Source organism: Oncorhynchus clarkii, chromosome 20 (assembly GCF_045791955.1).
Source record: "Oncorhynchus clarkii lewisi isolate Uvic-CL-2024 chromosome 20, UVic_Ocla_1.0, whole genome shotgun sequence".
Lineage (NCBI taxonomy): Eukaryota > Metazoa > Chordata > Actinopteri > Salmoniformes > Salmonidae > Oncorhynchus > Oncorhynchus clarkii.
This window is the reverse complement of record NC_092166.1, coordinates 63,788,240-63,815,045: the sequence shown is the minus strand read 5'-3', so window position 1 is coordinate 63,815,045 and position 26,806 is coordinate 63,788,240. Positions and strand designations below refer to the sequence as shown.

Genomic DNA, 26,806 nt, shown 5'->3' with positions numbered 1-26,806 from the left:
TAGACCTTACACAGCCTGGATGTGTGTTAGGTCATTGTCCTGTTGAAAAACAAATGATAGTCCCATTAAGCTCAAACCAGATGGGATGGTGTATCTTCTGCAGAATGCTGTGGTAGCCATGCTGGTTATTAAGTGTGGCTTGAATTCTAAATAAATCACTGACTGTGTCACCAGCAAAGCACCCCCGCACCATCAAACCTGCTTCACCATGGGAACCACACGTGCGGAGATCATCAGTTCACCGACTCTGCGTCTCACAAAGACACGGCAGTTGGAACCAAAGATCTCAAATTTGGACTCATCAGACCAAAATACATATTTCCACCATTCTAATGTCAATTGTTCATGTTTCTTGGCCCAAGCAACTTCTTCTTATTGGTGTTCTTTGGTAGTGGTTTCCAGAAATTCCACCATAAAGGCCTGATTCACACAGTCTCTGAACAGTTGATGTTGAGATGTGTCTGTTACTTGAACTCTGTGAAGCATTTATTTGGGCTGCAATTTCAGATGCTGGTAACTCTAATGAACTTATCGTCTACAGCAGAGGTAACTCTGGGTCTTCCTTTCCTATGACGGTCCTCATGAGAGCCAGTTTCATCATAGCGCTTAAAGGTTTTTGGGAAGTGTTCTGCATTGACTGACCTTCATGTCTTAAAGTAATGATGGACTGTCGTTTCTCTTTGCTTATTTGAGCTGTTCTTTTACCAAATAGGTCTATCTTCTGTATACCCCCCCCCCCTACCTTGTCACAACACAACTGATTGGCTCAAACGCATTATGAAGGATAGTTTTAACAAGGTAAACCTGTCAATTGAAATGCATTCCAGGTGACTACCTCATGAAGCTAATTGAGAGAATGCCAAGAGTGTGCGACGCTGTCAAGGCAAAGGGTGGCTACTTTGAAGAATCTCGAATATAAAATATATTTTGATTTGTTTATCATGTTTTTGGTTACTACATGATTCCATATGTGTTATTTCATAGTTATAATGTCTTCACTATTATTCTACAATGTAGAACATAGTATAAATAAAGATAAACCCTTGAATGAGTAAGTTAGGTTTGTCCCAACTTTTGTCTGGTACTGTATATGGGTTTCACTGTAGTTAATCTCATTAACTTGTTCCCGGACAATAGATCAGAAGTGATTTTTTTTATTGGGCATCTAATGCTGTTACAATAGCCAGGGTTGATTTGCTTTACAATACATTATCTTTATACAGATGTTTTTTATGGGTATAACAGTAATAGCAGTCATGCTATATTCTTGTTTTTTTTAAAAGAATCTAAACAATGTAAATATGTGTTAGACAATTGTGCATAGTCATTTATAATTCACTGTAGAAAATCAGCGAGAGTGAGAACTTCCTTCCTACCCCCTTTAACTAAAGCTTCAATGTACACAGATACACCCCCATAACTTCTCAGACATCAGTGACATGGGAATTGTAATGCCTCAATATACTGTAACAGGCTCAATGAAACATGCTGTACAGGAATGATTCCAACAACTGTCAAATATAATCACATAAATAAATACAGTTTCAATGTCATTTGTTTTTAAACCATACATTATTTTAATTTTCAGGATGAAATATTATCACAACAATGGTCCCCATATATTGCAATTAGTTAAAAGGAAGAAATGTATGAGGGTTAATAATTGTAATATTTGATTGTAGACAACACAATTATTTAACACTTAAAAGGTACAAAAAAAGTAAGTACTTTTTGCTATCCTACCTAAGGTCAGTATTTGTTTTCTCAGCATTTCTAGTGCTGAGGTTGTGGAAGGGAAGGTTTCCAGTATATCAGTACAGTGCTTAGTTGTTCTACAGCTTTGTGGTTCCTGCAAAAGGCCAGAATTATAACTCAAGATCTGCATGTGACTTTAGTTTTCAGAGAAATCTTCAATTGACAACCAAGAATGATTGATGCAAAAGTTTGGAGAAAACTTTCACATCAATAGACAAAAAAACAGTCAAAATAACTACAATAAAGTACTGAAGTTGTTGACCGTAGCCAGATGGAGGTACTCTGGCTGGTCATCGTTATCCTCCTCCTCTCCCCCCTGCTCCCCTCCGTCCCTCCCCACCCTCCTCTGCCTCGTGGACAGGGTATTCCTCTTCTCCATGACCTCTGACCCCAGCGAGCGGTTCTCAAGACACTCCTGGATCATCTGGGCCAGGTCCTGCTGCAGACGCTGGCAGTTCTCCCTGCAGGAAAGGACAAGGACATAGGAGTTAATTATACAGATCTACATACAGTGCATTCGGAAAGTATTCAGACCCCTTGACTTTTTCCCAAAAAATGTACTTGTCAGCCTTATTCTAACATGTATTTAATCGTTTTTCCCCTCGTCAATCTACACACAATACCCCATAATGACAAAGCAAAAACAGTTTTTTTGCACATTTATTAAAAATGAAAACTGAAATATTACATTTACATAAGTATTCAGACCTTTTACCCAGTACTTTGTTGAAGCCCCTTTGGCAGCAATTACAGCCTTGAGTCTTATTCTGTATGACGCTACAAGCTTGGCACACCTGTATTTGGAGAGTTTCTCCCATTCTTCTCTGCAGATCCTCTCAAGCTCTGTCAGGTTGGATGGGGAGTGTCGCTGCACATCTATTTTCAGGTCTCTCCAGAGATGTTCAGGTTCAAGTCTAGGCTCTGGCTGGACCACTCAAGGACATTCAGAGACTTTTCCTGAAGCCCCTCCAGCATTGTCTTGGCTGTGTGCTTACGGTCGATGTCCTGTTGGAAGATCTCTCTGTACTTTGCTCTGTTTATCTTTCCCTTGATCCTGACTAGTCTTACAGTCCGTGCCTCTGAAAAACACAGCATGATGCTGCCACCACCATTCTTCACCGTAGGGATGGTGCCAGGTTTCCTCCAGACGTGACACTTGACATTCAGGCCAAAGAATTCAGTCTTAGTTTCATCAGAACAGAGAATCTTGTTTCTCATGGTCTGAGAGACTTTAGGTGCCTTTATGCAAACTCCAAGCGGGCTGTCATGTGCCTTTTACTGAGAAGTGGCTTCTGTCTGGCCACTCTACCATAAAGGCCTGATTTGTGGAGTGCTGCAGAGATGGCTGTCCTTCTGGAATGTTCTTCCATCTCCACGGAGGAACTCTGGAGCGCTGTCAGAGTGACCATCTGGTTCTTGGTCATTTCCCTGACCAAGACCCTTTCCCCCCGATTGCTCAGTTTGGCCGGGTGGCCAGCTACAGGAACTTATAGGAACTTCTTCCATTTAAGAATGATGGAGGCCACTGTGTTCTTGGAGAACTTCAATGCTGCAGAAATGTTTTGGTACTCTACCCCAGATCTGTGCCTTGACACAATCCTGTCTCAGAGCTCTACAGGCAATTCCTTCGACCTCGTGGCTTAGTTTTTGCTCTGACATGCACTGTCAACTGTGGGACCTTTAAATAGACAGGTGTGTGCCTTTCCCAATCATATCCAATCAATTGAATTTACCACAGGTGGACTCAAATCAAGTTGTAGAAACATCTCAAGAATGCTCAAGGGAAACAAGATGCACCTGAGCTCAATTTCGAGTCTCATAGCAAAGGGTCGGAATACTTTTGTAAATATGGTATTTCTGTTTTTAATTTTTAAAACATTTGCTGTTTTTGCTTTGTCATTATTGGGTATTGTGTGTAGATTGGTAAGGGAAACAAATAATTTAATACATTTTTGAATAAGGCTGTAACGTAACAAAATGTGGAAAAAGGAAAGGGGTCTGAATACTTTCTGAATGCATTGTAGATATGTAGCTCTAATGATATCTGTTTACCCTACAAAATGGAAGAAAGACATGAATGTAGAAGTTAATAATATAGATAGGTCTAAAGATGACGTGTAGCTCTAGTGATGTACATTCTCGTGACTAAGTTATAGGGGACCATATAAATTAGCAGCAGGTTAACTCACGCTGTCGGTGGCGTTGGCAGGTTGTAGTCCTCTCCTGTTTCACCTGTCAACCAGTAGGTCAACTCTGTGCCTTTACCCTGGGATATATATATACACACACACAATATTATCTGATATTCAACACAGTAGATAAGAGTACTAAATAGTTCAAATGGCATCAAAAAAAATCTGTATGATTCTATCATGATAAAGCGCAAAGCGGCATGTGCCATGTCCATACCTTGAGAAAAGTCTCCCCTCTCTTCTCGTACTCAAACTTGCAGTCTGTCCTCTGTAGGATGCTGATGGTGGGCTGACTGACGTGGATTCTCAGGGCTGGGCGGAGAGAGACAGAGTTGTATTTTACTCACCTGATATGACAGCTGATGTGAACATGAAATGTTTGTGTAGATTTGGTGTGGATATTTCCAGTGTTCCTGTAGCCTGCTTACGATGTCCCGTTGACTCCATGCTAGAGGCAGTGTTGACTGTGTCTCCAAACAGGCAGTATCTGGGCATCTTTATCCCCACCACTCCTGCTGCACAGGGGCCTAGGGAACAAGTAGTGAGACTTAAGGGGGGTATTGATGACAGACAGAGGGAGGAGAGAGAGTGAGGGATGTTACAGGAAAGAGCAGAGACGAAGGAGGTTTTGTATTGATGATATGTACGAGGAGAGAGAAGGACGTGTTATGAATTCAGGATAGGACTTGGAGAGCTACGGATACCTGAGTGCATCCCAATGCGGATCCACACAGGTAGTCCCGGCAGATGTCTGAGCTGGAAGGTCCCCATAAATGCCAGAATGTCCAGGGCCATGCGGGAGATGTCCACCGCGTGCCTGTTCCCGTTCCGCCGAGGCAACCCCGACGCGACCATGTACGCATCACCTATCGTCTCCACCTGACACAGGACAAGAAGGAAGATATAGAAGCTATACATCTGCTATTGAACTAAACGTTTTCGTATACAGTAAGCATAGCATCAACCACAACCTTAACCCTAACCTCAACCCTAACCTTGTATACGTCGTGGTGGTCGAGGATGCTGTCGAAGCCCTTGTAGATGTCGTTGAGCATGTCCACCACTTCCATGGGGGTGCTGTATTGGCACAGGGTGGTAAAGCCCACGATGTCGCTGAAGTACACCGTCACCTCCTCAAACAGCTCCGGCTCCACGATGCCTGTCTCCTTCAGAGAACGCACCACAGGACTGGAGAGAGGAGAGAGAGAGGTCATTTGCTGGTCTTAAAGTGGTTTTCTGGTTGTGCAGTCTGACAAAGACCTGGTCGAAACACTGCACTTTATAAAACAAGAACATGGAACTGTGTTCGGGTATCTGTTCCTTTTTGTTGTTGTTTGTCGACTGACCGAGGCAGCAGCATGAAGTTGAGGCAGTCGGCCCTGTCTCTCTCAGCCTTGTACAGCGCCGTCCTCTCCTCCACCAGGTGCTCCAGGTTCCGGGAGTACATCTGTAGACGACGGATCAGGTTGTCCATGTAACTCTCATTAGCCTGGTTGTGCAAGTTACTATGGAAAAAAAGAACAGGATCAGTCACACACACATATACACACACAACAAGGGCAGCACATGTAGGTGCTGCCCTTGTGAGGGATTTCTCAAATGTATCTTAAATGAAAGAGATGGGTGCAGCTTTACAGCAACTACATGTTAGTTATTTAGAAGCACTGCAAACCATAACCATGTTGGTCTTACTTATATCTCTATTTATTGTCATGTTACAGAGACATTTTACCATCTTTGTAAATGTATTCTTCACCTTTCTGATAAAGTGTTTAGCTCTATCCAATAAAAGAAAGTAGGTAGCTGGTACCTGAAGATCTTCCCCAGTGAGCTCTCTATCTTCTTAAAGTCAGGCCTTCGCTCTGGGTCCTCATCCCAGCAGATCTTTATCAGCATGTACACCTGTGGGCATTCAGAATAAAATAAATGTACAAGCCAAAGTGGATTACAGACTCTCTATCTCTATATCTGTCTTTCTCTGTACTGTAATCCCCCCCCCCCCCCCCCCCCCCTATCTCTGTCTCTCTCTTTCTCTCTGTTGCACACAAACAGAGACAAACACACAAGCAAATGCCAATCTTACCTCCAGTTCTTTTTCTCCTGCAGTCTCAAAATTCAGATCAGGTCTGAAATAGGTTATTTTGATAGGGTACTGCACTCTGGCCATTTTCTCTGATGAAGACAGAACAACTTGTGTGAGCGTCTTGTTAATCTGCTACACTATGTTGAGCTCAACTGAACAATGCTACAGTTGACCAGGAGGGGTCGATACTTCCCCAGAATTAAATGCAGGACCACTCAAAGTGCCAAAGATTACATTTTAAATAAGGGTAACTACAGTATAGCAAAGCTGATGCAATGATCCTGTTCTGAATTTCTATATAAGGTGTTATATAGGAATGTGTTTAACCTGTGCGGTCGGAGTAGGCCTCGGTGTAAAAGGTTTTCCTCCTGAGAACTATCTCCTGGGCGATGATGGCAAAGCTGTAGACATCTCCCTTCTGGGAGATCCCCTGTCTTCGCAGGTGCTCTGGAGCTGTCCACAGGTCTGATGAGGGAGAAAAAGGAGGGGAAGGATGGAGAGGAAAGGAGAGTGAGGGGATAGGGGAGGATAGGTAAAAAAACAAGGGGCAGAACAGGGATAAGACAGAAAGAGACATCCTAGGACAGACAGACCTCAGGGGTCTAGTTCTACCGAAGTAATAGTTCCTACCTCTGCCTGGGTTTAGAATAGTGTTGCAGCCAAAGCCAGTGATCTTGACCACCATGCGGTTGTCCACCACACAGTTAGTGGACTTGAGACGGCCATGGACCTGGATGTCACTGGAATGGAGGTAGGACATACCCTGCGGAGATGAAGAAAGGGGAGGAGGTTTTGTCTTTGAATAAAGGCCTACTGTATTTCAATGACTCAATGTTGTCAAATGGATCAAAGCACTTCAGAAATGTATATCAATATTGACAAGGTAAAAACTATTGGATAGGGTTTTAGCTTGGCTAAGGTTTTAGCATCTTACAGTAAATTGCTCTGAGTTGGCATTTTCTGAGCTCATACAAACCAACAGCAGAGTGTAGACTAGAGTTGTTGCTAGCTCACCTTGGCGATGTCGTACATTACAGAGATCTTAAACTCCCAGTCCATGAAGGTCTCCTCTGGGTATGAAATATTGTCATTCAGCACACACTGAGGAAGGAAGAAGTTAAAAGTTCAAATGGGAAAGTGTGTGTGGGCGTGCGTGCGTGTTTGCATGTGTGTTTCTCACCCTTAGAGATCCCCTCTCGCCGTACTCGAACACCCCAAACACACCATGATCATACTTGACTGTGCCATAGAACTTAGTCAGGTTGTAGTAGTCAATGTGCAGAAGCTGTAAATCAGGGAGATTGGATATAATAAGCAATAGGAGTTATAATCAAATCAAATATGAACAACTAAACAAAGATACCACATGGACACATGTAAAAAGGCATACTTGATACCCTTTAGTAGTCTACTGGACATTATCAAACTTGATACCCTTTAGTAGTCTACCGGACATTATCAAACTTGATACCCTTTAGTAGTCTACCGGACATTATCAAACTTGATACCCTTTAGTAGTCTACCGGACATTATCAAACTTGATACCCTTTAGTAGTCTACTGGACATTATCAAACTTGATACCCTTTAGTAGTCTACCGGACATTATCAAACTTGATACCCTTTAGTAGTCTACCGGACATTATCAAACTTGATACCCTTTAGTAGTCTACCGGATATTATCAAACTTGAGACCCTTTAGTAGTCTACCGGACATTATCAAACTTGATACCCTTTAGTAGTCTACCGGACATTATCAAACTTGATACCCTTTAGTAGTCTACTGGACATTATCAAACTTGATACCCTTTAGTAGTCTACCGGACATTATCAAACTTGATACCCTTTAGTAGTCTACCGGACATTATCAAACTTGATACCCTTTAGTAGTCTACCGGATATTATCAAACTTGAGACCCTTTAGTAGTCTACCGGACATTATCAAACTTGCTGTATAATCGGTGACTCACCGAGTTGAGCTCTATCCTCTGTCTCTTGTTAAAGTTCCCGTCCGAGTGCTTCAGCTCCTTCAGGATCACAATCTGAAACAATGACAACAACAGTTGCCTCAGTAAACCTGACCTTCATCACCATGACAACAGCAGTAGCCTTAGTACACCTGACCTTATCCAGCTCCCTCAAGATCCATCTTCAAGTGTCAAAGTGAAGGAGTCTGGCAACATGAGTATACAATACACCTGACCTGACCACTGTATCGGTCACTGAGCCGTGATAGTTGCTTTAACCTACATGTGTATATATGGCTATTTATATGTATGTATGTAGAGTTGAAGTCGGAAGTTTACATACACTTAGGCTGGAATCATTAAAACTTGTTTTTCAACCACTCCACAAATTTCTTGTTAACAAACTATAGTTTTGGCAAGTCGGTTAGGACATCTACTTTGTGCATGACACAAGTAATTTTTCCAACAATTGTTTACAGACAGATTGTTTCACTTATAATTCACTGTATCACAATTTCAGTGGGTCAGAAGTTTACATACACTAAGTTGACTGTGCCTTTAAACAGCTTGGAAAATTCCAGAAAATGATGTCATGGCTTTCGATGCTTCTGGTAGGCTAATTGACATCATTTGAGTCAATGGGAGGTGTACCTGTGGATGTATTTTAAGAAAAATGTAAAAATTAGAGAAATCCACAAGTCTGGGTCAAACACCTGAAGGTACCACGTTCATCTGTACAAACAATAGTACACAAGTATAAACACCATGGGACCACACAGCCGTCATATCGCTCAGTAAAGAGACACGTTCTGTCTCCTAGAGATGAACGTACTTTGGTGCGAGAAGTGCAAATCAATCCCAGAACAACAAGCAAAGGACCTTGTGAAGATGCTGGAGGAAACAGGTACAAAAGTATCTTTATCCACAGTAAAACGAGTCCTATATCGACATTACCTGAAAGGCCGCTCAGCAAGGAAGAAGCCACTGCTCCAAAACCGCCATAAAAAAGCCAGACTACGGTTTGCAACTGCACATGGGGACAAAGTTCTTACTTTTTGGAGAAATGCCCTCTGGTCTGATGAAACAAAAATAGAACTGTTTGGCCATAATGACCGTTGTTATGTTTGGCAGAACAGGGGCAGGCTTGCAAGCCGAAGAACACCATCCCAACCGTGAAGCACGAGGGTGGCAGCATCATGTTGTGGAGGTTCTTTGCTGTAGGAGGGACTGGTGCACTTCACAAAATAGATGGCATCATGAGGGTGGAAAATTATGTGGCTATATTGAAGCAACCTCTCAAGACATCAGTCAGGAAGTTAAAGCTTGGTCGCAAATGGGTCTTCCAAATGGCCAATGACCCCAAGCATACTTCCAAAGTTTTGGCAAAATGGCTTAAGAACAACAAAGACAAGGTATTGGAGTGGTCGTCACAAAGCCCTCACCTCAATCCTGTAGACAATTTGTGGGCAGAACTGAAAAATTGTGTGCGAGCAAGGAGGCCTGACACAGTTACACCAGCTCTGTCAGGAGGAATGGGTCAAAATTCACCCAACTTATTGTGGGAAGCTTGTGGAAGGCTACCTGAAATGTTTGACCCAAGTTAAACAATTTAAAGGCAATACTACCAAATACTAATTGAGTGTATGTAAGCTTCTGACCAACTGGGAAGGTGATGAAAGAAATAAAAGCTGAAATAAATCATTCTTGTTGGCTGCTTTTCCTTTACTCTGCGGTCCAATTCATCCCAGACCATCTCAACTGGGTTGAGGTTGGTTGATTGTGGAGGCCAGGTCCTCTGATACAGCACTTCATCACTCTCCTACGTGGTCAAATTTAATTGAATTCTAAATAAATCACAGACAGTGTCACCAGCAAAGCACCCCACACCATCACCCCTCCTCCTCCATGCTTCACGGTGAAAACCACACATGCGGAGGTCATCCGTTCACCTACTCTGCGTCTCACTAAGACACGGCGATTGGAACAAAAAATCTCACATATGGACTCATCAGAACAAAGGACATAATTCTACCTGTCTAATGTCCATTGCTCATGTTTCTTGGCCCAAGCAAGTCTCTTCTTCTTATTGGTGTCCCTTAGTAATGGTTTCTTTCCAGCAATTCCACCATGAAGGCCTGAATCACGCAGTCTCCTCTGACCAGCTGATGTTGAGATGTGTCTGTTACTTGAACTCTGTGAAGCATTTATTTGGGCTGCAATTTCTGAGGCTGGTAACTCTAATGAACTTATTTTCTGCAGCAGAGGTAACTCTGGGTTTTCCTTTCAAGATAGAAAAATTACATCACCACATCACCACATTAGTAAACTGGTAGAGCAGGGTCACAAGGCATCATATGGGAAAGTACAACCAGTGAAACAAAGTAATTAAAGTGGCCTCCCTGTGAGCAGAAGTTATGTTTGTTTTTACTATAATTAAAAAAATCTAATTGTAACATTCGACGGAAAGACAGAGGTAGAGTATAGTAGAGATTGTAGAGGGATTTCTGAGTTAAAGGAAACAGAGATGTAGACTAGTGAAGGTAACAAAGGAAAGTAAGTTAATTGAAAAATAAGAGTTTAGAATTTGAATTGTTTGGATTGCTTAAGAGTTAGCCAATTTTATTTCATTTGTTTTTATTGGGTTTTTCACAGTTAGAGAAAATATATCTTAAATTGTCACACACATGGAATTTTCTTAAATGTTTATTTTCTGAGTTTTAAATGAACACATGAATTATTTTTGATTAAAAATGTACCGAAGAAACTTACCTTGGATACGAAATGTATGAAATGTTTGACTGTTTTTAAATAATTTGTGTAGTAGAGAAAGAAACACTTATTTGAATGGTTTGAATGTCCTCTGACCTCTGTCCTGACTTTCTAGTGTGGTCACCCTCGCTGGAAAGCTGAGAGACATTGGATGATGATTTGAAGTTTATTTATCATACTGATAATTACGGAGAAGTTTATAGTTAATAGTTATGTGTGATTCGGACCACGAGAAGGTTAGTCCTGTCTCTGGTCTATTTTTCTATTCCTTGAATCAAGTTCTGGGTAAATAAAACATGTAATGGAGTTATTAAGGGTAGTAATTCTAATTTGATTTGCAGTGCTGTGGTTTTTTATACATTGATCACATTGTGAGTCATGTGTCAAAATAGGGAAATTACCAGTCTGAGGTTTTTGGATTGAAGTTTACACACCTTGAGTAATATGTCGGAATGTGTTGAATGATGTATGAAGGAGTGTATTGTTGTTTGTCTGTTTTGTTTCAATATAAATCTCACCAGATTGGGTCTGCTGGATGATCGGTATAATTTCCTGATCCTATGACTCTGTGATGAGGTTGACAGTGTCAGGGGGAGTATAAGCCAATTTGGAAAAATTGTTTCAACAGAATGTGATGTTATTTTCTTTAACATTTGTTTTAGAAATTGGTATTAAGAATATTGGTAAAAGGAATCATTTGTCATGCAGTCAATGCTTGTCTGGATTTCCTGAATCAGAAATGAACTGAACTAAACTGTTGTTCTGATCGGTCCTTTCTCAAGATTATGGATTGTGACTACAGATAGTCATCAAGGGATCATTTGACCATGAAGAGAGATCCGTTCCAAAACTTGTCTTATGTTGCTGCTATACTGGTGGGCAAATGGACAAGACATAATAGGCGTTGTGGTGGGGCTCAGGTGAGACATTGAAATTGGGACATTGTCATGGGCCATCCACTTTGAACTGTGAAGCTATCTGAAGATGAAGAAATGCCAGAAGAGTGCCGGGAAAGGGAGGGGGTTGGTCAACCGTGCCCGTAATTGATTTAGACTTGTTTGAAATTGTTTTATTTCGATTGATGAGGTCTAAACACTGCTAAATGTATAGTCATTTAGGCTGAGAATGCATTGAGATACGGATCTGTAATTGTAATCATGATGAGAAAGTTAATACTGGAATTATAGGTTAAATATATTGTATGTTAAAATAAATGTTCATTCTGCCAGTGTTGATGTGTGTTAAATTGAGGGTTATAATTTTGAGTGATAGAACCAATGTGAATCACTGAAGAATGTAATTCTACATTTTGGTTGGATAATTCATTGTTTTGTTTTATGATTTGGAAACTGAGTGATTTTTTAAAACAAAAACACATATTTTTACTCCTGATCTTATTTAGGCTTGCCATAACAAAGGGGTTAAATACTTATTGACTCAAGAAATTTCAGCTTTCCATTTTTAATTAATTTGTAAAAATTTCAAAGAACATAATTCCACATTCACATTATGGGTTATTGTATGTAGGTTAGTGAAAAAAAAAACTCTATTTAGTCCACTTTAAATTCAGGCTGTAACACCACAAAATGTGGAAAAAGTCAAGGGGTGTGAATTATTTCTGAAGGCCCTGTATAAGTTTGAGTTACCTTTTTATCATAGCGTCCTTGGCGGATCATATAACTTTTGTTTGTCCTGTGGTCTTCGTCAATCTGACAAACAAATGGACATAGACGGGAGTTAGAAGACGTATTAGAGAATGTGACTTAACTTTGAGATCTCACAATGATGACATGCTTAGGGGCGCCGCACACTGATGAACTAGCTGACCTTGAGGCAGACCAAGCTACGTTCGTTATACTCCAGCGGGGTGATGAGGTCAGAGTGGATGTGAGACCATCTCTTCCTCACCTGGCGCTCTCTCCTGTTCTGCCTGGTAACAGATAGCAACACAGTGTAAGAGGTCTCCCCCATAAAAATAGTTATACTTGACTGGGGGTTCCTGTTCTGGTAATTATATTTCTATGGTCACCCTGAACATACCATGATAGATAAAACAACCCTCTATGGAATCAGGCACCAAAATGGCAGATTTAAGGTGATTCTAACTTGTGCTTTACCTGTAGAAGATGAATGCGATGGTAGCCACCACCACCACAGTGACACCTAAGACGATGACAACGATGTTCTGCACCCCCAAACCTGGGGGGGGGGGGTCATGATTATGATGAGGAGACCAATAAAATGGACTGCGTCATAGCTACACAATTTCTCAATGAGTGTGCAGGGAAGGGGGTAATTTAGGTGGTATTACTGTACATTGAAGTTGAGCAACTTAGGTTTCAGTGCCTTGCTTAAGATCGCTGTCGAATCCCCAAGACAACTTGGTGAATAATCTAGTTGGCTTACAGTTTTGAAACAGCAACCTTTTGATTGCTGACCCAATGCTCTTAACCCCTACGCTACCTGCCACCCTGATCTCACAACACTGGTTCTTGGCCCATATCTGTCTTATCGATCAGATCTGGGATGAAAAACGAATATGAAAGACACAGACCATACCGATCACTTATCGCAGACATTTTGGTGAAATCGTCCATTATGAGTACAGTGCATTCGAAAAGTATTCAGACCTGTTGACGTTTTCCACATTCTGTTACGTTACAGCCTTATTCTAAAAATGATTAATAGTTTTTTCCCTCATCAATCTACACAAAATACCCCATAATGATAAAGCAAAAACAGCATTTCAGACATTTTTGTTATTATATTACATATACAAAACTGAAATATCACATTTACTTAAGTATTCAGACTCAGTACATTATTGAAGCACCTTTGGCATTGATTACAGCGTAGAGTGTTCTTGGGTATGATGCTACAATCTTGGCACACCTGTATTTGGGGAGTTTCTCCCATTCTTCTCTGCAGATCCTCTCAAGCTCTGTCAGGTTGGAATGGGGAGTGTCGCTACACAGCTATTTTCAGGTATTTCCAGAGATGTTCGAGCGGGTTCAAGTCTGGGCTCTGGCTGGGCCACTCAAGGACATTCAGAGACTTGTCCCGAAGCCACTCCTGTGTTGTCTTGGCTGTGTTCTTAGGGTCGTTGTCCTATTGTAAGGTGAACATTCGCCCCAGTCAGAGATCCTGAGCGCTCTGGAACAGGTTTTCATCAAGGATCTCTCTGTACTTTGCTTCATTCATCTTTCCCTCGATCCTGACTAGTCTCCCAGTCTCTGGTCTGAAACAAAATCACCACAGCATGATGCTGCCGCCACCATGCTTCACCGTAGGGATGGTGCCAGGTTTCCTCCAGACGCGATGGTTGGCATTCAGACCAAGGAGTTCAAGCTTGGTTTCATCAGCACAGATAATCTTGTTTCTCATGGTCTGAGAGTCCTTTTGGTGCCTTTCGGCAAACTCCAATGAGCTGTCATGTCTTTTACTGAAGAATGGCTTTCATCGGGCCACTCTACCATAAAGGCCTGATTGGTGGAGTGCTGAAGAGACAGTTGTCCTTCTGGAAGGTTCTTCAAAGAGGAACTCTGGAGCTCTGTCAGAGTGACCGTCGGGTTCTCGGTCACCTCCCTGACCAAGGCCCTTCTCCCCCGATTGCTCAGTTTGTCCGAGTGGCCAGCTCTAGGATCAGTCTTGGTGGTTCCAAACTTCTTCCATTTAAGAATGATGGAGGCCACTGTGTTCTTGTGGACCTTCAATGCTGCAGAAATGTTTTGGTACCCTTTTTTGGTACCCTTCCCCAGATCTGTGCCTTGACACAATCCTGTCTCGGAGCTCAACGCACAATTCCTTCGACCTCATGGCTTGTTATTGCTCGGACATGCACTGTCAACTGTGGGACCTTATATAGTCAGTTGTGTGCCTTTCCAAATATTGTCTAATCAATTGAATTTACCACAGATGGACTCCAATCAAGTTGTAGAAACATCTCAAGGATGATCAATGAAACAGGATTCACCTGAGCTCCATTTTGTGTCTTATAGCAAAGGATCTGAATACTTTTGTAAATAAGGTATTTCTGTTTTTTATTTTTTACACATTTCTAAAAAACGGTTTTTGCTTTGTCATTATGGGGTATTGTGTGTAGATTGATAAGGAAAACAATTATTTGAATCCATTTTAGAATAAGTATGTAACGTAACAAAATGTGGAAAAAGTCAAGGGGTCTGAAAACATTCCGAATGAACTGTAGCCTATACTAGAGAAACGTGAAGTTTAAAATGAAATAAGTTTGCTAATATGGGTGATTGATAATGGTACAATTGATGACTACAACCATCAAACTAGTAGTAGTAGTTTAAAGGATCATTAAAAAAACTGTGCACATCAATTCAGGCAATTTATCGTGATATGGATTTCTGTGCATGTCGCTCAGCTTTAGTTTAACCCTTACCCTGGTCTGGAATGTCATTTGGGAGATGTCTGCCCCAGATGAAGGATGGTTTACTGTTGACGATGCTGGTGTAGTTGTAGACAGTGTTGAATATAAATAAAGTTTCGTACTGCGGAGGAGACAGGGAAAGTGTTAAAACATTCAAATTGACACGATAGAATGATGTAAGTCATCTGCTAAATTACTAAAAATGTAAATGATGATAGCTGACCTACCTTGTTGTCAGTGGTGGTGTAAATGACTGAAAAATTCACGTCTCTGTCCCCATGGTCATCCAGCTTGTAGTGGCCTGCGATGCCTTTATGGAAACGCATATACACAGCTTACACTAAACAGATCTACAGAACTACACACACACACACACACACACACACACACACACACACACACACACACACACACACACACAGGTGGCCATATGTCCAGGCCAGACCACATGGCTTTATGTGTTGTTTCCTGGTCTCTTACCGTCAAATGAGATGTTTCTGAAGTGGTTGATATTGACTACCTCCGTGTGGTTGAGCTCAGACTCAGGCTTGCTCCAGATCTTCTTCATCACCTGACCAAACAGTAGCACTGCGTCATGGTACGCTGCCATATAGTCATTCATCTGGAGAGAGCGGAGATCGATTGCACCCTGGTCAAAAGTAGTCCATTACTTTTTTCTTCTTTAGTGATAATTCAAATGTAGGGGCAGCAGTTCATTATAATATTTTGGGGCATGGATTGCTCACAGCTCTTTTTGTGCAACTGTGAGTGAGTGTCATTCCAGTTAATGTAATCTGTTTTGTTAAAAGCAAAATAAAAAATAAAAAAAGCTAAATAATTTTTTGTCGGATGTTTTCTGAGATTCTTAATGTAAACATTTAGGGCAGTAGTGCCATTACATGTTATATATAACTATGGCCAGTGACGGAGTCTTGTGAAAGACTCACGTATGACTTTGTGTCAATTGAGAACACTTGACTCTATCAGTGGTTCTCAATTCTATTCTTAGGGATCCTAAGCAGTTCCAGAGCTAGAACTCCTGATTCAACTTGTCAATTAATACAATTATAACACCTATGGAATTTTAACAATATCATATGGCTAACCAGAATTTTAAAAAACTGTATGGTTCTTCAAAAAGATAAACAATGAACCTTTGAGATTGAGAAAGGTTCTATATAGAACCATTCTCCATAAAGTAGCCCCAAAAGGATTGTAACCATAGCGGGACTGTTGGAAGTGGTTTTTATAGCAACATACTTGTTACATGTTGAACCTTATGAGCATGGTTCTTTATAGAACTTTCAAAGAATGTATCTATTTAGCAGCAAAACGTAATCTGCTATGGTTACAAGCCAATTGACCCTTATTTGGCACTATATAGAACCATTTGTTTTTAGTGTGTACAGTACATAGGGAATAGAATGCTATTTTGGACACAACCTCAGAGTACAATGATAGACAGGGCCCCAGCCCAGCAGGGTGTCTCACCGTCACGTTGTTGCCCAGGTCTGTGTCCACAGTATAGTTCCTAGTGTTGGGCATGGTGAGAACCAACACGTTCTTCATAGCAGGGATAGAGGACTTATTGGTGTAGTACTTATCACTGTGGGGAGTCATGGGTGCATTGTTAATGACACTGCAAACACTGGTGCTCTCCGACAAGCAAGGCGATTACAGTATTAAGCCTCGTTGTACTTTTTCAAGTGAAAAAATGCAAACACAAATAATAGACTGGGGAGAGAGAAAAAGCGAGAGAGAGAGCGAGAGAGAGAGGCAGAGAGACAGAGAGAGAAATGAGGATAGAGAGAGAGAGAGTGAGAGAAAGAGAGAGGACTAACTTGTAAAGATCGACCAGGATGAAGACAACACTAGGATCAACCTCCATAGTTCCATTTTTCAGGTCCACGATATCTCCTGGTGTCCCACACACTATGAACACTGCACAGTCAGTGAAGAGGAGAGTGAGTGAGATATATATATATATATATATATATATATATATATATATATATATATATATATATATATATATATATATATATATATAGAGAGAGAGAGAGAGAGAGAGAGAGAGAGAGAGAGAGAGAGAGAGAGAGAGAGAGAGAGAGAGAGAGAGAGAGAGAGAGAGAGAGAGTCGTGGCCTTCAATGGCGCGCCCCCCCCTCCCCGAAATCTGATTAGTCTCTGAATATTTTGATAACTTTGACAAAGACGGACACTGACATCAATCTCACCTGAGAAAGCATCCGAGCAAGCGATACAAAACCCATGTATCTGATGCTACCTGGTCAAAAATAGTATGACATGCTGTCTAGACAAAAATAGTATAGAAAATAGTCATATTCTTTTTGGCCAGACAGCATGAGATAAACTACACGGCCAAAATGATTTGGACACCCATTTCAGCCACACTCGTTGCTGACAGGTGTATAAAATCTAGCACACAGCCATGCAATCTCCATAGACATACAGTAGAACGGCCTTACTGAAGAGTTCAGTGACTTTCAACGTGGCACCGTCATAAGATGCCACCTTTCCAACAAGTCAGTTTGTCACATTTCTGCCCTGCTAGAACTTCCCCGGTCATCTGTAACTGCTGTTATTGTGAAGTGGAAACATCTAGGAGCAACAACGCCTCAGCCGCGAAGTGGTAGGCCACACAAGCTCACAGAATGGGAACGGCGAGTGCTGAAGTGCATAGCACACAAAAATAGTTTGTCCTCGGTTGCAACACTCACTACCGAGTGAGTGTTGCAACCGTGGCCGAGCAGCCACACGCAAGCCTAAGATCACATGCGCAATGCCAACCGTTCTCTGGAGTGATGAATCACACTTCACCATCTGGCACTCCGATGAACGAATCTGGGATTGGCGGATGCCAGGAGAACGTTACATGCAAGAATCCATAGTGCCAACTGTAATGTTTGGTGGAGGAGGAATAATGGTCTGGGGCTGTTTTTCATGGTTCGTGCTAGGCCCCTTGGTTCCAGTGAAGGGAAATCTTAACATTACAGCATACAATGACATTCCATACAATTCTGTGCTTCCAAATTTGTGGTAACAGTTTGAGGAAGGCCCTTGGCAGTTTCAGCATGACAATGCCCCCATGCACAAAGCGAGGTCCATACAGAAATGGTTTGTTGAGAACTGTGTGGATGAACTTGACTGGCTTGCACAGAGCCCTGACCTCAAACCCATCGACGCCTTTGGAATGAATTGGAACGACTGCGAGCTAAGCCTAATCGCCCAACATCAGTGCCCGACCTCACTAATGCTCTTGTGGCTGAATGGAAGCAAGTGCCCACAGTAATGTTCCAACATCTAGTGGAAAGCCTTCCCATAAGAGTCCACTGGCTGTTATAGCAGCAAAGGGGGACCAACTCCGCATTAATGACTATGATTTTGGAATGAGATGTTCGACGAGCAGGTGTCCACTTACAGTTGAAGTCGGAAGTTTACATACACCTTAGACAAATACATTTAAGCTCAGTTTCACAATTCCTGACATTTAATCCTAATAAAAATTCAATTTTAGGTCAGTTAGGATCACTACTTCATTTTAAGAATGTGAAATGTCAGAATAATAGTAGAGTGAATGATATATTTCAGCTTTTATTTCTTTCATCACATTCCCAGTGGGTCAGAAGTTTCCGTACACTCAATTAGTATTTGGTAACATTGCCTTTAAATTGTTTAACTTGGGTAAAACGTTTTGGGGAGCCTTCCACAAGCTTCCCACAATAAGTTGGGTGAATTTTGGCCCATTTCTCCTGACAGAGCTGGTGTAACTGAGTCAGGTTTGTAGGCCTCCTTGCTCGCACATGCTTTTTCAGTTCTGCCCACAAATATTATGTTGGATTGAGATCAGGGCTTTGTGATGGCCACTCCAATACCTTGACTTTGTTGTCCTTTAGCCATTTGGCCACAACTTTGGAAGTATGCTTGGGGTCATTGTCCATTTGGAAGACCCATTTCGGACCAAGCTTTAACTTGACTGACTGATGTTTTGAGATGTTTTTTTCAATATATCCACTTAATTTTCCTCCCTCATTATGCAATCTATTTTGTGAAGTGCACCAGTCCCTCCTGCAGCAAAACACCCCCACAACATGATGCTGCCACCCCCGTACTTCACGGTTGGGATGGTGTTCTTCGGCTTGCAAGCCTCCCCCTTTTTCCTGCAAATATAATGATGGTCATTCTATTTTTGTTTCATCAGACCAGAGGACATTTCTCCAAAAAGTAAGAACTTTGTCCCCATGTGCAGTTGCAAACCGTAGTCTGGCTTTTTTACAACAGTTTTGGAGCAGTGGCTTCTTCCTTGCTGAGCGGCCTTTCAGGTTATGTCGATATAGGACTCGTTTTACTGTGGATATAGATACTTTTGTACCTGTTTCCTCCAGCATCTTCACAAGGTCCTTTGCTGTTGTTCTGGGATTTATTTGCACTTTTCGCACCAAAGTACCTTCATCTCTAGGCGTCTCCTTCCTGAGCGGTATGACGGCTGCGTGGCCCCATGGCGGCAGGGTAGCCTAGTGGTTAGAGCGTTGGACTAGTAACCGGAAGGTTGCGAGTTCAAACCCCCGAGCTGGCAAGGTACAAATCTGTCGTTCTGCCCCTGAACAGGCAGTTAACCCACTGTTCCCAGGCCGTCATTGAAAATAAGAATTTGTTCTTAACTGACTTGCCTGGCTAAATAAAGGTAAAATAAAAAATAAAAAATAAATACTTGCGTACTGTTGTTTGTACAGATGAACGTGGTACCTTCAGGCATTTGGAAATTGCTCCCAAAGTGGTACCAGACTTGTGGAGGTCTACAATTATTTTTCTGGGGTCTTAGCTGATATCTTTTGATTTTCCCATGATTTCAAGCAAAGATGCACTGAGTTTGAAGGTAGGTCTTGAAATACATCCACAGATGCACCTCCAATTGACTCAAATGATGTCAATTAGCCTATCAGAAGCTTCTAAAGATATGACATCATTTTCTGGAATTTTCCAAGCTGTTTAAAGGCACAGTCAACTTGGTGTATGTAAACTTCTGACCCACTGGAATTGTGATGCAGTGAAATGTAAGTGAAAAAATCTGTCTGTAAACAATTGTTGGAAGAATTACTTGTGTCATGCACAAAGTAGATATCCTAACTGACTTGCCAAAACTAAAGTTTGTTAACAAGAAAATTGTGGAGTGGTTGAAAAACTAGTTTTAATGACTCCAACCTAAGTGTATGTAAACTTCTGACTTCAAAAGTACATGGGCTTCATATAACAAGACAGAGGGAGGCTCTTTGCCTCGCTTAGATGCTTTCTCTGATGAAATGGATTCAGCCTTGTGCGAATTGAAGGAATATTATGAAACACAAATTATAAATTATTTTCTACATTGTTGTTTTTTCTTATAAGTAAAAAAAATTATCCATGAATGCACGTCACTTTGTAGGCTGAATGTCAATACACTTATGGTGTTTGTAATAGATATCTCTTTCCATTCAAATGGCGGGTGCACAGTGCATTTCGCTCCCGACGGTCTAAGGCACTGCATCTCAGTGCAAGAGGTGTCACTACAGTCCCTGGTTCGATTCCAGGCTGTATCACATTTGGACGTGATTGGGAGTCCCATAGGGCGGCGCACAATCAGTCCAGCGTCGCCGGCGTAGGTAAAAAAAAATCAAAATAAAACTTTTTGAAGTGGACGAACGTACGCAGGTAACCTACTGTATTTAACCGACTTTTTGAAGTGGACGAACGTACGCAGGTAACCTACTGTATTTAACCGACTTTTTGAAGTGGACGAACGTACGCAGGTAACCTACTGTATTTAACCGACTTTTTGAAGTGGACGAACGTACGCAGGTAACCTACTGTATTTAACCGACTTTTTGAAGTGGACGAACGTACGCAGGTAACCTACTGTATTTAACCGACTTTTTGAAGTGGACGAACGTACGCAGGTAACCTACTGTATTTAACCGACTTTTTGAAGTGGACGAACGTACGCAGGTAACCTACTGTATTTAACCGACTTTTTGAAGTGGACGAACGTACGCAGGTAACCTACTGTATTTAACCGACTTTTTGAAGTGGACGAACGTACGCAGGTAACCTACTGTATTTAACCGACTTTTTGAAGTGGACGAACGTACGCAGGTAACCTACTGTATTTAACCGACTTTTTGAAGTGGACGAACGTACGCAGGTAACCTACTGTATTTAACCGACTTTTTGAAGTGGACGAACGTACGCAGGTAACCTACTGTATTTAACCGACTTTTTGAAGTGGACGAACGTACGCAGGTAACCTACTGTATTTAACCGACTTTTTGAAGTGGACGAACGTACGCAGGTAACCTACTGTATTTAACCGACTTTTTGAAGTGGACGAACGTACGCAGGTAACCTACTGTATTTAACCGACTTTTTGAAGTGGACGAACGTACGCAGGTAACCTACTGTATTTAACCGACTTTTTGAAGTGGACGAACGTACGCAGGTAACCTACTGTATTTAACCGACTTTTTGAAGTGGACGAACGTACGCAGGTAACCTACTGTATTTAACCGACTTTTTGAAGTGGACGAACGTACGCAGGTAACCTACTGTATTTAACCGACTTTTTGAAGTGGACGAACGTACGCAGGTAACCTACTGTATTTAACCGACTTTTTGAAGTGGACGAACGTACGCAGGTAACCTACTGTATTTAACCGACTTTTTGAAGTGGACGAACGTACGCAGGTAACCTACTGTATTTAACCGACTTTTTGAAGTGGACGAACGTACGCAGGTAACCTACTGTATTTAACCGACTTTTTGAAGTGGACGAACGTACGCAGGTAACCTACTGTATTTAACCGACTTTTTGAAGTGGACGAACGTACGCAGGTAACCTACTGTATTTAACCGACTTTTTGAAGTGGACGAACGTACGCAGGTAACCTACTGTATTTAACCGACTTTTTGAAGTGGACGAACGTACGCAGGTAACCTACTGTATTTAACCGACTTTTTGAAGTGGACGAACGTACGCAGGTAACCTACTGTATTTAACCGACTTTTTGAAGTGGACGAACGTACGCAGGTAACCTACTGTATTTAACCGACTTTTTGAAGTGGACGAACGTACGCAGGTAACCTACTGTATTTAACCGACTTTTTGAAGTGGACGAACGTACGCAGGTAACCTACTGTATTTAACCGACTTTTTGAAGTGGACGAACGTACGCAGGTAACCTACTGTATTTAACCGACTTTTTGAAGTGGACGAACGTACGCAGGTAACCTACTGTATTTAACCGACTTTTTGAAGTGGACGAACGTACGCAGGTAACCTACTGTATTTAACCGACTTTTTGAAGTGGACGAACGTACGCAGGTAACCTACTGTATTTAACCGACTTTTTGAAGTGGACGAACGTACGCAGGTAACCTACTGTATTTAACCGACTTTTTGAAGTGGACGAACGTACGCAGGTAACCTACTGTATTTAACCGACTTTTTGAAGTGATTTATTTGACAATCAGATGAAAACATAATGACTGATTGTGTTCATGACATATTAAAATGAAATACATATTTACAGTTAAATTCCATCTTTACTATAAAGCCCATAAAAAAAATGATATCGCTCCTATGCACACATAGAAGGTCCAGTTAGAAAAATAGACAGCCCCCCGAATGTCACAGTGTAACTTGCACTTGTGATGGCACTTTCAAGTGAATTTACTGCTGAATGCTAATACCCTTTTATAAAACCCTGACCTTGAATGCAAACACTGTAACAAGACTTTTGGAATTGACTCGTGATTTATTGGAACTGTAAAATGTACCAACGCTAAGCTGAGGCATTTAATGCGTTGAACCATCCTAATTATATACAAAAAATCCACCTTGCAAATGTTATGGCCACCCTAAACTGGGTCTGTGCCCCACCTTGTCCACCCCATTCAAAATGTTCTGGACACTCCATTGCTGGCCTTCCCCCTGGTGGGCTATCTATCTGCCAATCCTCCAGATTTGTGAAAGGAGTGAGATGATGTGGGTTTACTTACAATTGCTTGTCCTCTTTTTGGAGTTTAATTCCATTCTAAGGTCTTCCGCTTTGGTTATAACTTGGGTATTTTTGACATGTAAGGAAAAGTGGGCTGAGCCTGTACCAAGTGCATTGATGTACCTGAGGAGGGGTGGGGAAATACAATGATATCAGTATCAACATCACATCTAAGCAAATATAATATACACAAATAAATATTCTCAGTCATCAAATCGTCCATTAGCCCACGGAATCACTTGTCAGGTAATATCCACCTTCACCCTTTTCCAGCATATTACACCTACAGAACTGACAAGTCAGGACACAAGTGACTCAAAAGCAACTCAAAGGAAACTCACAAACAGCTCACAAATGTCTCACAAGCGACCCACAAGTAAATCACTCACCAGAAGCAGTCCTCAGTGTTCTCCTGCTTCTTATAGAGGAAGGCTGTGGACCACTTGGGTTTGATATTGTTTTTGAAGTCCCAGAATTTTGTGAAGAATGTGGAGATCTTGCGTGCAGGGGGCAATATGCGGGTCAGGTTGTCTTGGTAGTCACAGGACAGAGCAAAGCTGCCTGCTGAGATGATGGGCATGAGGAGCTTCAGACCAACCTCTTGACTGGAACATTGAGAGGGGAGGGAGAGAGGGATTGAGGGAGGGACAGGGAGAGAAAGAGAAAGAAAGAGGGATGGAGACAGAGAGAGAGAGACAGCGAGAGAGAGACAGAGAGAGAGAGAGAGAGGGATATGGGCAGAGGAATGGAGGGTATGTGAGACAGAAAGACAGACAGACACACACAGGGGAGAGTGGGAGAATGACACAACAGTATGCAATAAATTACTGTGTTATTAAAATGTAACTACAAGAGTAAACAAGTTGAATAAAGGTGAGGGCAATATATATAGAGGAAGTAAAAGAGAAAAGGTGTCATGGCAACACAACACTTACTCAACCATCTGAAAGGTTGCATGGGTACAGGTGGGCCCTAGCAAAACCCAGCCCTCCTGGCCTGTTTTCTGAAACAAAGGAGAAGCAGCTTAGATATGTGAATATCTCTGTGTGTGTGTGTGTGTGTGTGTGTGTGTGTGTGTGTGTGTGTGTGTGTGTGTGTGTGTGTGTGTGTGTGTGTGTGTGTGTGTGTGTGTGTGTGTGTGTGTGTGTGTGTGTGTGTGTGAGAGAGAGAGAGAGTTGGTTAACACTCACAGTTAGGTTCTTCAAGGTCTCCACCACTTCACAAGTGCTGCTTTTGCAGCCTTTCTTGCTGTACAAACTAGTCTCGAGCCCAAGGAAGTTTGCAGTCAGGTTTCGCTTCACTCCTTGGAAGAGAAAACATCAATACACCATAATGGTGGCAACAAAGATTACGGACCCACAGATAGTAAGTCAGCAGAACATCAAATCTGAGCTGATAAGAGAAGTTAAATCACAAAAAATTAAGGTTAGGCTAAGGTCCTTACATCTATAACACAATGTAGGCCGAGGATATCCTTATAAACCAATTTTGTTTTTTATAGTCTGCTATATGTGATAATTGTACACTACCAATTAAGGGGGCTCAGCCACGGTGGGACTTGAACCAGCAACGCTGTGCAAATGCTCTATTAATTTACAGTTTTTAAATAATGATTACATTTACCGTTTGGACAGCTTTTACAGGGGAGTTCAGCGTCGAGCTGGATCGCACTCTCCACAGCGCTACGGACAAATCTCATACTCCAGGGAGAGATGTCGTCATCCAGCAGAACTACGTTCATCATGATCCCATCCAGACAGTGAGGGTATATCGCCTCGCATCGGCCTGCGATCAACACCATCCAGCAGACACACCCCCACCAACCTCTATGGGCCATTCTGACTTATCGTATAAGCTAATGAATGTTCCTATTTTTCATAAGAGTCTTTGGATTTCCCAGTCTAGATGACCTGTTCTGGTACCAATGATGTTGAGGAGATGTTCAATGACAAGACATTGAGCTGTGGGTGGGTAAAATCCATTTGCCAGAAATGTTCTAATAATTCCAAAAAGTAAAAGGTTACTTGTCATCCCTTTTATTCTGTATTCCAAATATCGCAATATTCTCACGCAATGTATATTCCATTCAGCACATGTACTTTTTCCAGTTGGAAAACAAAATTGCTGTGTGAAAAACAGCCTATAAAAATGTATTTACTTCTCTGAATGTCTCAAACGTTTTTCATTCATTTAACTACTTACTGTGAAATCTTTCATTAATCGACTGCTTTGTTTCAAAACAAGGATATATGGATTTCCACACCTGCTTTGTTCCGCTCAGATTCAACAACTCACCTGCTTTCTTAACTCACCTGTTAATGAACAACTGGAATCGCCAATAACTTCCTCACCATTCATTGTTCAAGGTCCGTATGAACCAATACTCAGACATACTGCACACTTCACATCACACAACCACCATATGGACAATACACACAGGCTAGTACACATCCATTGGCCTGTAGGCCTATAGGGTAAAATGACTGGAGTCAACAGCATCAACTGGGTAATGAGGCATCCACCTGATTTCACTTCGAATAATGTATGGACCTCCCTTCCATCTTATATAGTGCAAGTGAACAGCAAACCTGGTTTCACAAACAAATAAAGCAACACCTCATGGCACAACGCCTCTCCCCCATGTGACCTACTTGTTGCGTGTATGTACTGACATGTACTGTACTTTTTATATATTTTTTATTTGAACCTTTATTTAAATAAAGTCAGTGTATGTGTAACAGATAGATGCACACATACACACTACATGTTCATGTTTTTAAATGTATGTAAATTGTAACGTGTTTTGCCTGTAATGTCTTTTTTTGTTATGTGTCGGGCCCCAGTAAGACTAGCTGTTGCCATTGGAACCGGCTAATGGGGATCCTAATAAATCAAATCAAATCAAATGGAAAGACAGGAAAGGGGAAATGGGGGTTTCTAATTGGAAAGTCTGGAAATTATCAAATCTGTTTCAAATGGCAGCCGAGATAAGATCTCAAAGGACCTTATATCTATATAAATAAATAAATATATATATATCTATACAGTGGGGGGAAAAGCAACCTGTAATTTTCATCATAGGTACACTTCAACTATGACAGGCAAAATGAAGAAAAAAAAATCCAGAAAATCACATTGTAGGATTTTTAATGAATTTATTTGCAAATTATGGTGGAAAATAAGTATTTGGTCAATAACAAAAGTTTATCTCAATACTTTGTTATATACCCTTTGTTGGCAATGACAGAGGCCAAACGTTTTCTGTAAGTCTTCACAAGGTTTTCACACACTGTTGCTGGTATTTTGGCCCATTCCTCCATGCAGAGCTCCTCTAGAGCAGTGATGTTTTGGGGCTGTTGCTGGGCAACACAGACTTTCAACTCCCTCCAAAGATGTTTTATGGGGTTGAGATCTCGAGACTGGCTAGGCCACTCCAGGACCTTGAAATGCTTCTCACGAAGCCACTCCTTCGTTGCCCGGGCGGTGTGTTTGGGATCATTGTCATGCTGAAAGACCCAGCCACGTTTAATCTTCAATGCCCTTGCTGATGGAAGGAGGTTTTCACTCAAAATCTCACGATACATGGCCCCATTCAT

At 41.6% G+C, this 26,806-nt stretch overlaps 1 protein-coding gene across 1 annotated transcript; it reads right to left on the bottom strand.

Moving 5' to 3' along the window:
* Nucleotides 1-1,990: 1,990 nt before the first annotated feature.
* LOC139375634 (guanylyl cyclase C-like) lies at nt 1,991-25,047 on the bottom strand. The gene is made up of 27 exons (XM_071117430.1): nt 24,834-25,047; nt 24,401-24,513; nt 24,146-24,213; nt 23,600-23,815; nt 23,212-23,333; nt 17,002-17,101; nt 16,652-16,766; nt 15,641-15,782; nt 15,388-15,470; nt 15,173-15,281; nt 12,882-12,963; nt 12,592-12,694; nt 12,411-12,473; nt 7,999-8,070; nt 7,211-7,315; nt 7,045-7,131; nt 6,661-6,793; nt 6,358-6,495; nt 6,031-6,119; nt 5,758-5,849; nt 5,294-5,452; nt 4,943-5,135; nt 4,652-4,826; nt 4,376-4,474; nt 4,165-4,259; nt 3,945-4,021; nt 1,991-2,216 (listed from the first exon to the last, which is right to left on the bottom strand). Exons 1-27 carry the CDS (start codon nt 25,045-25,047, stop codon nt 1,991-1,993), a joined length of 3,270 nt encoding a protein of 1,089 aa, XP_070973531.1.
* Nucleotides 25,048-26,806: the final 1,759 nt, after the last annotated feature.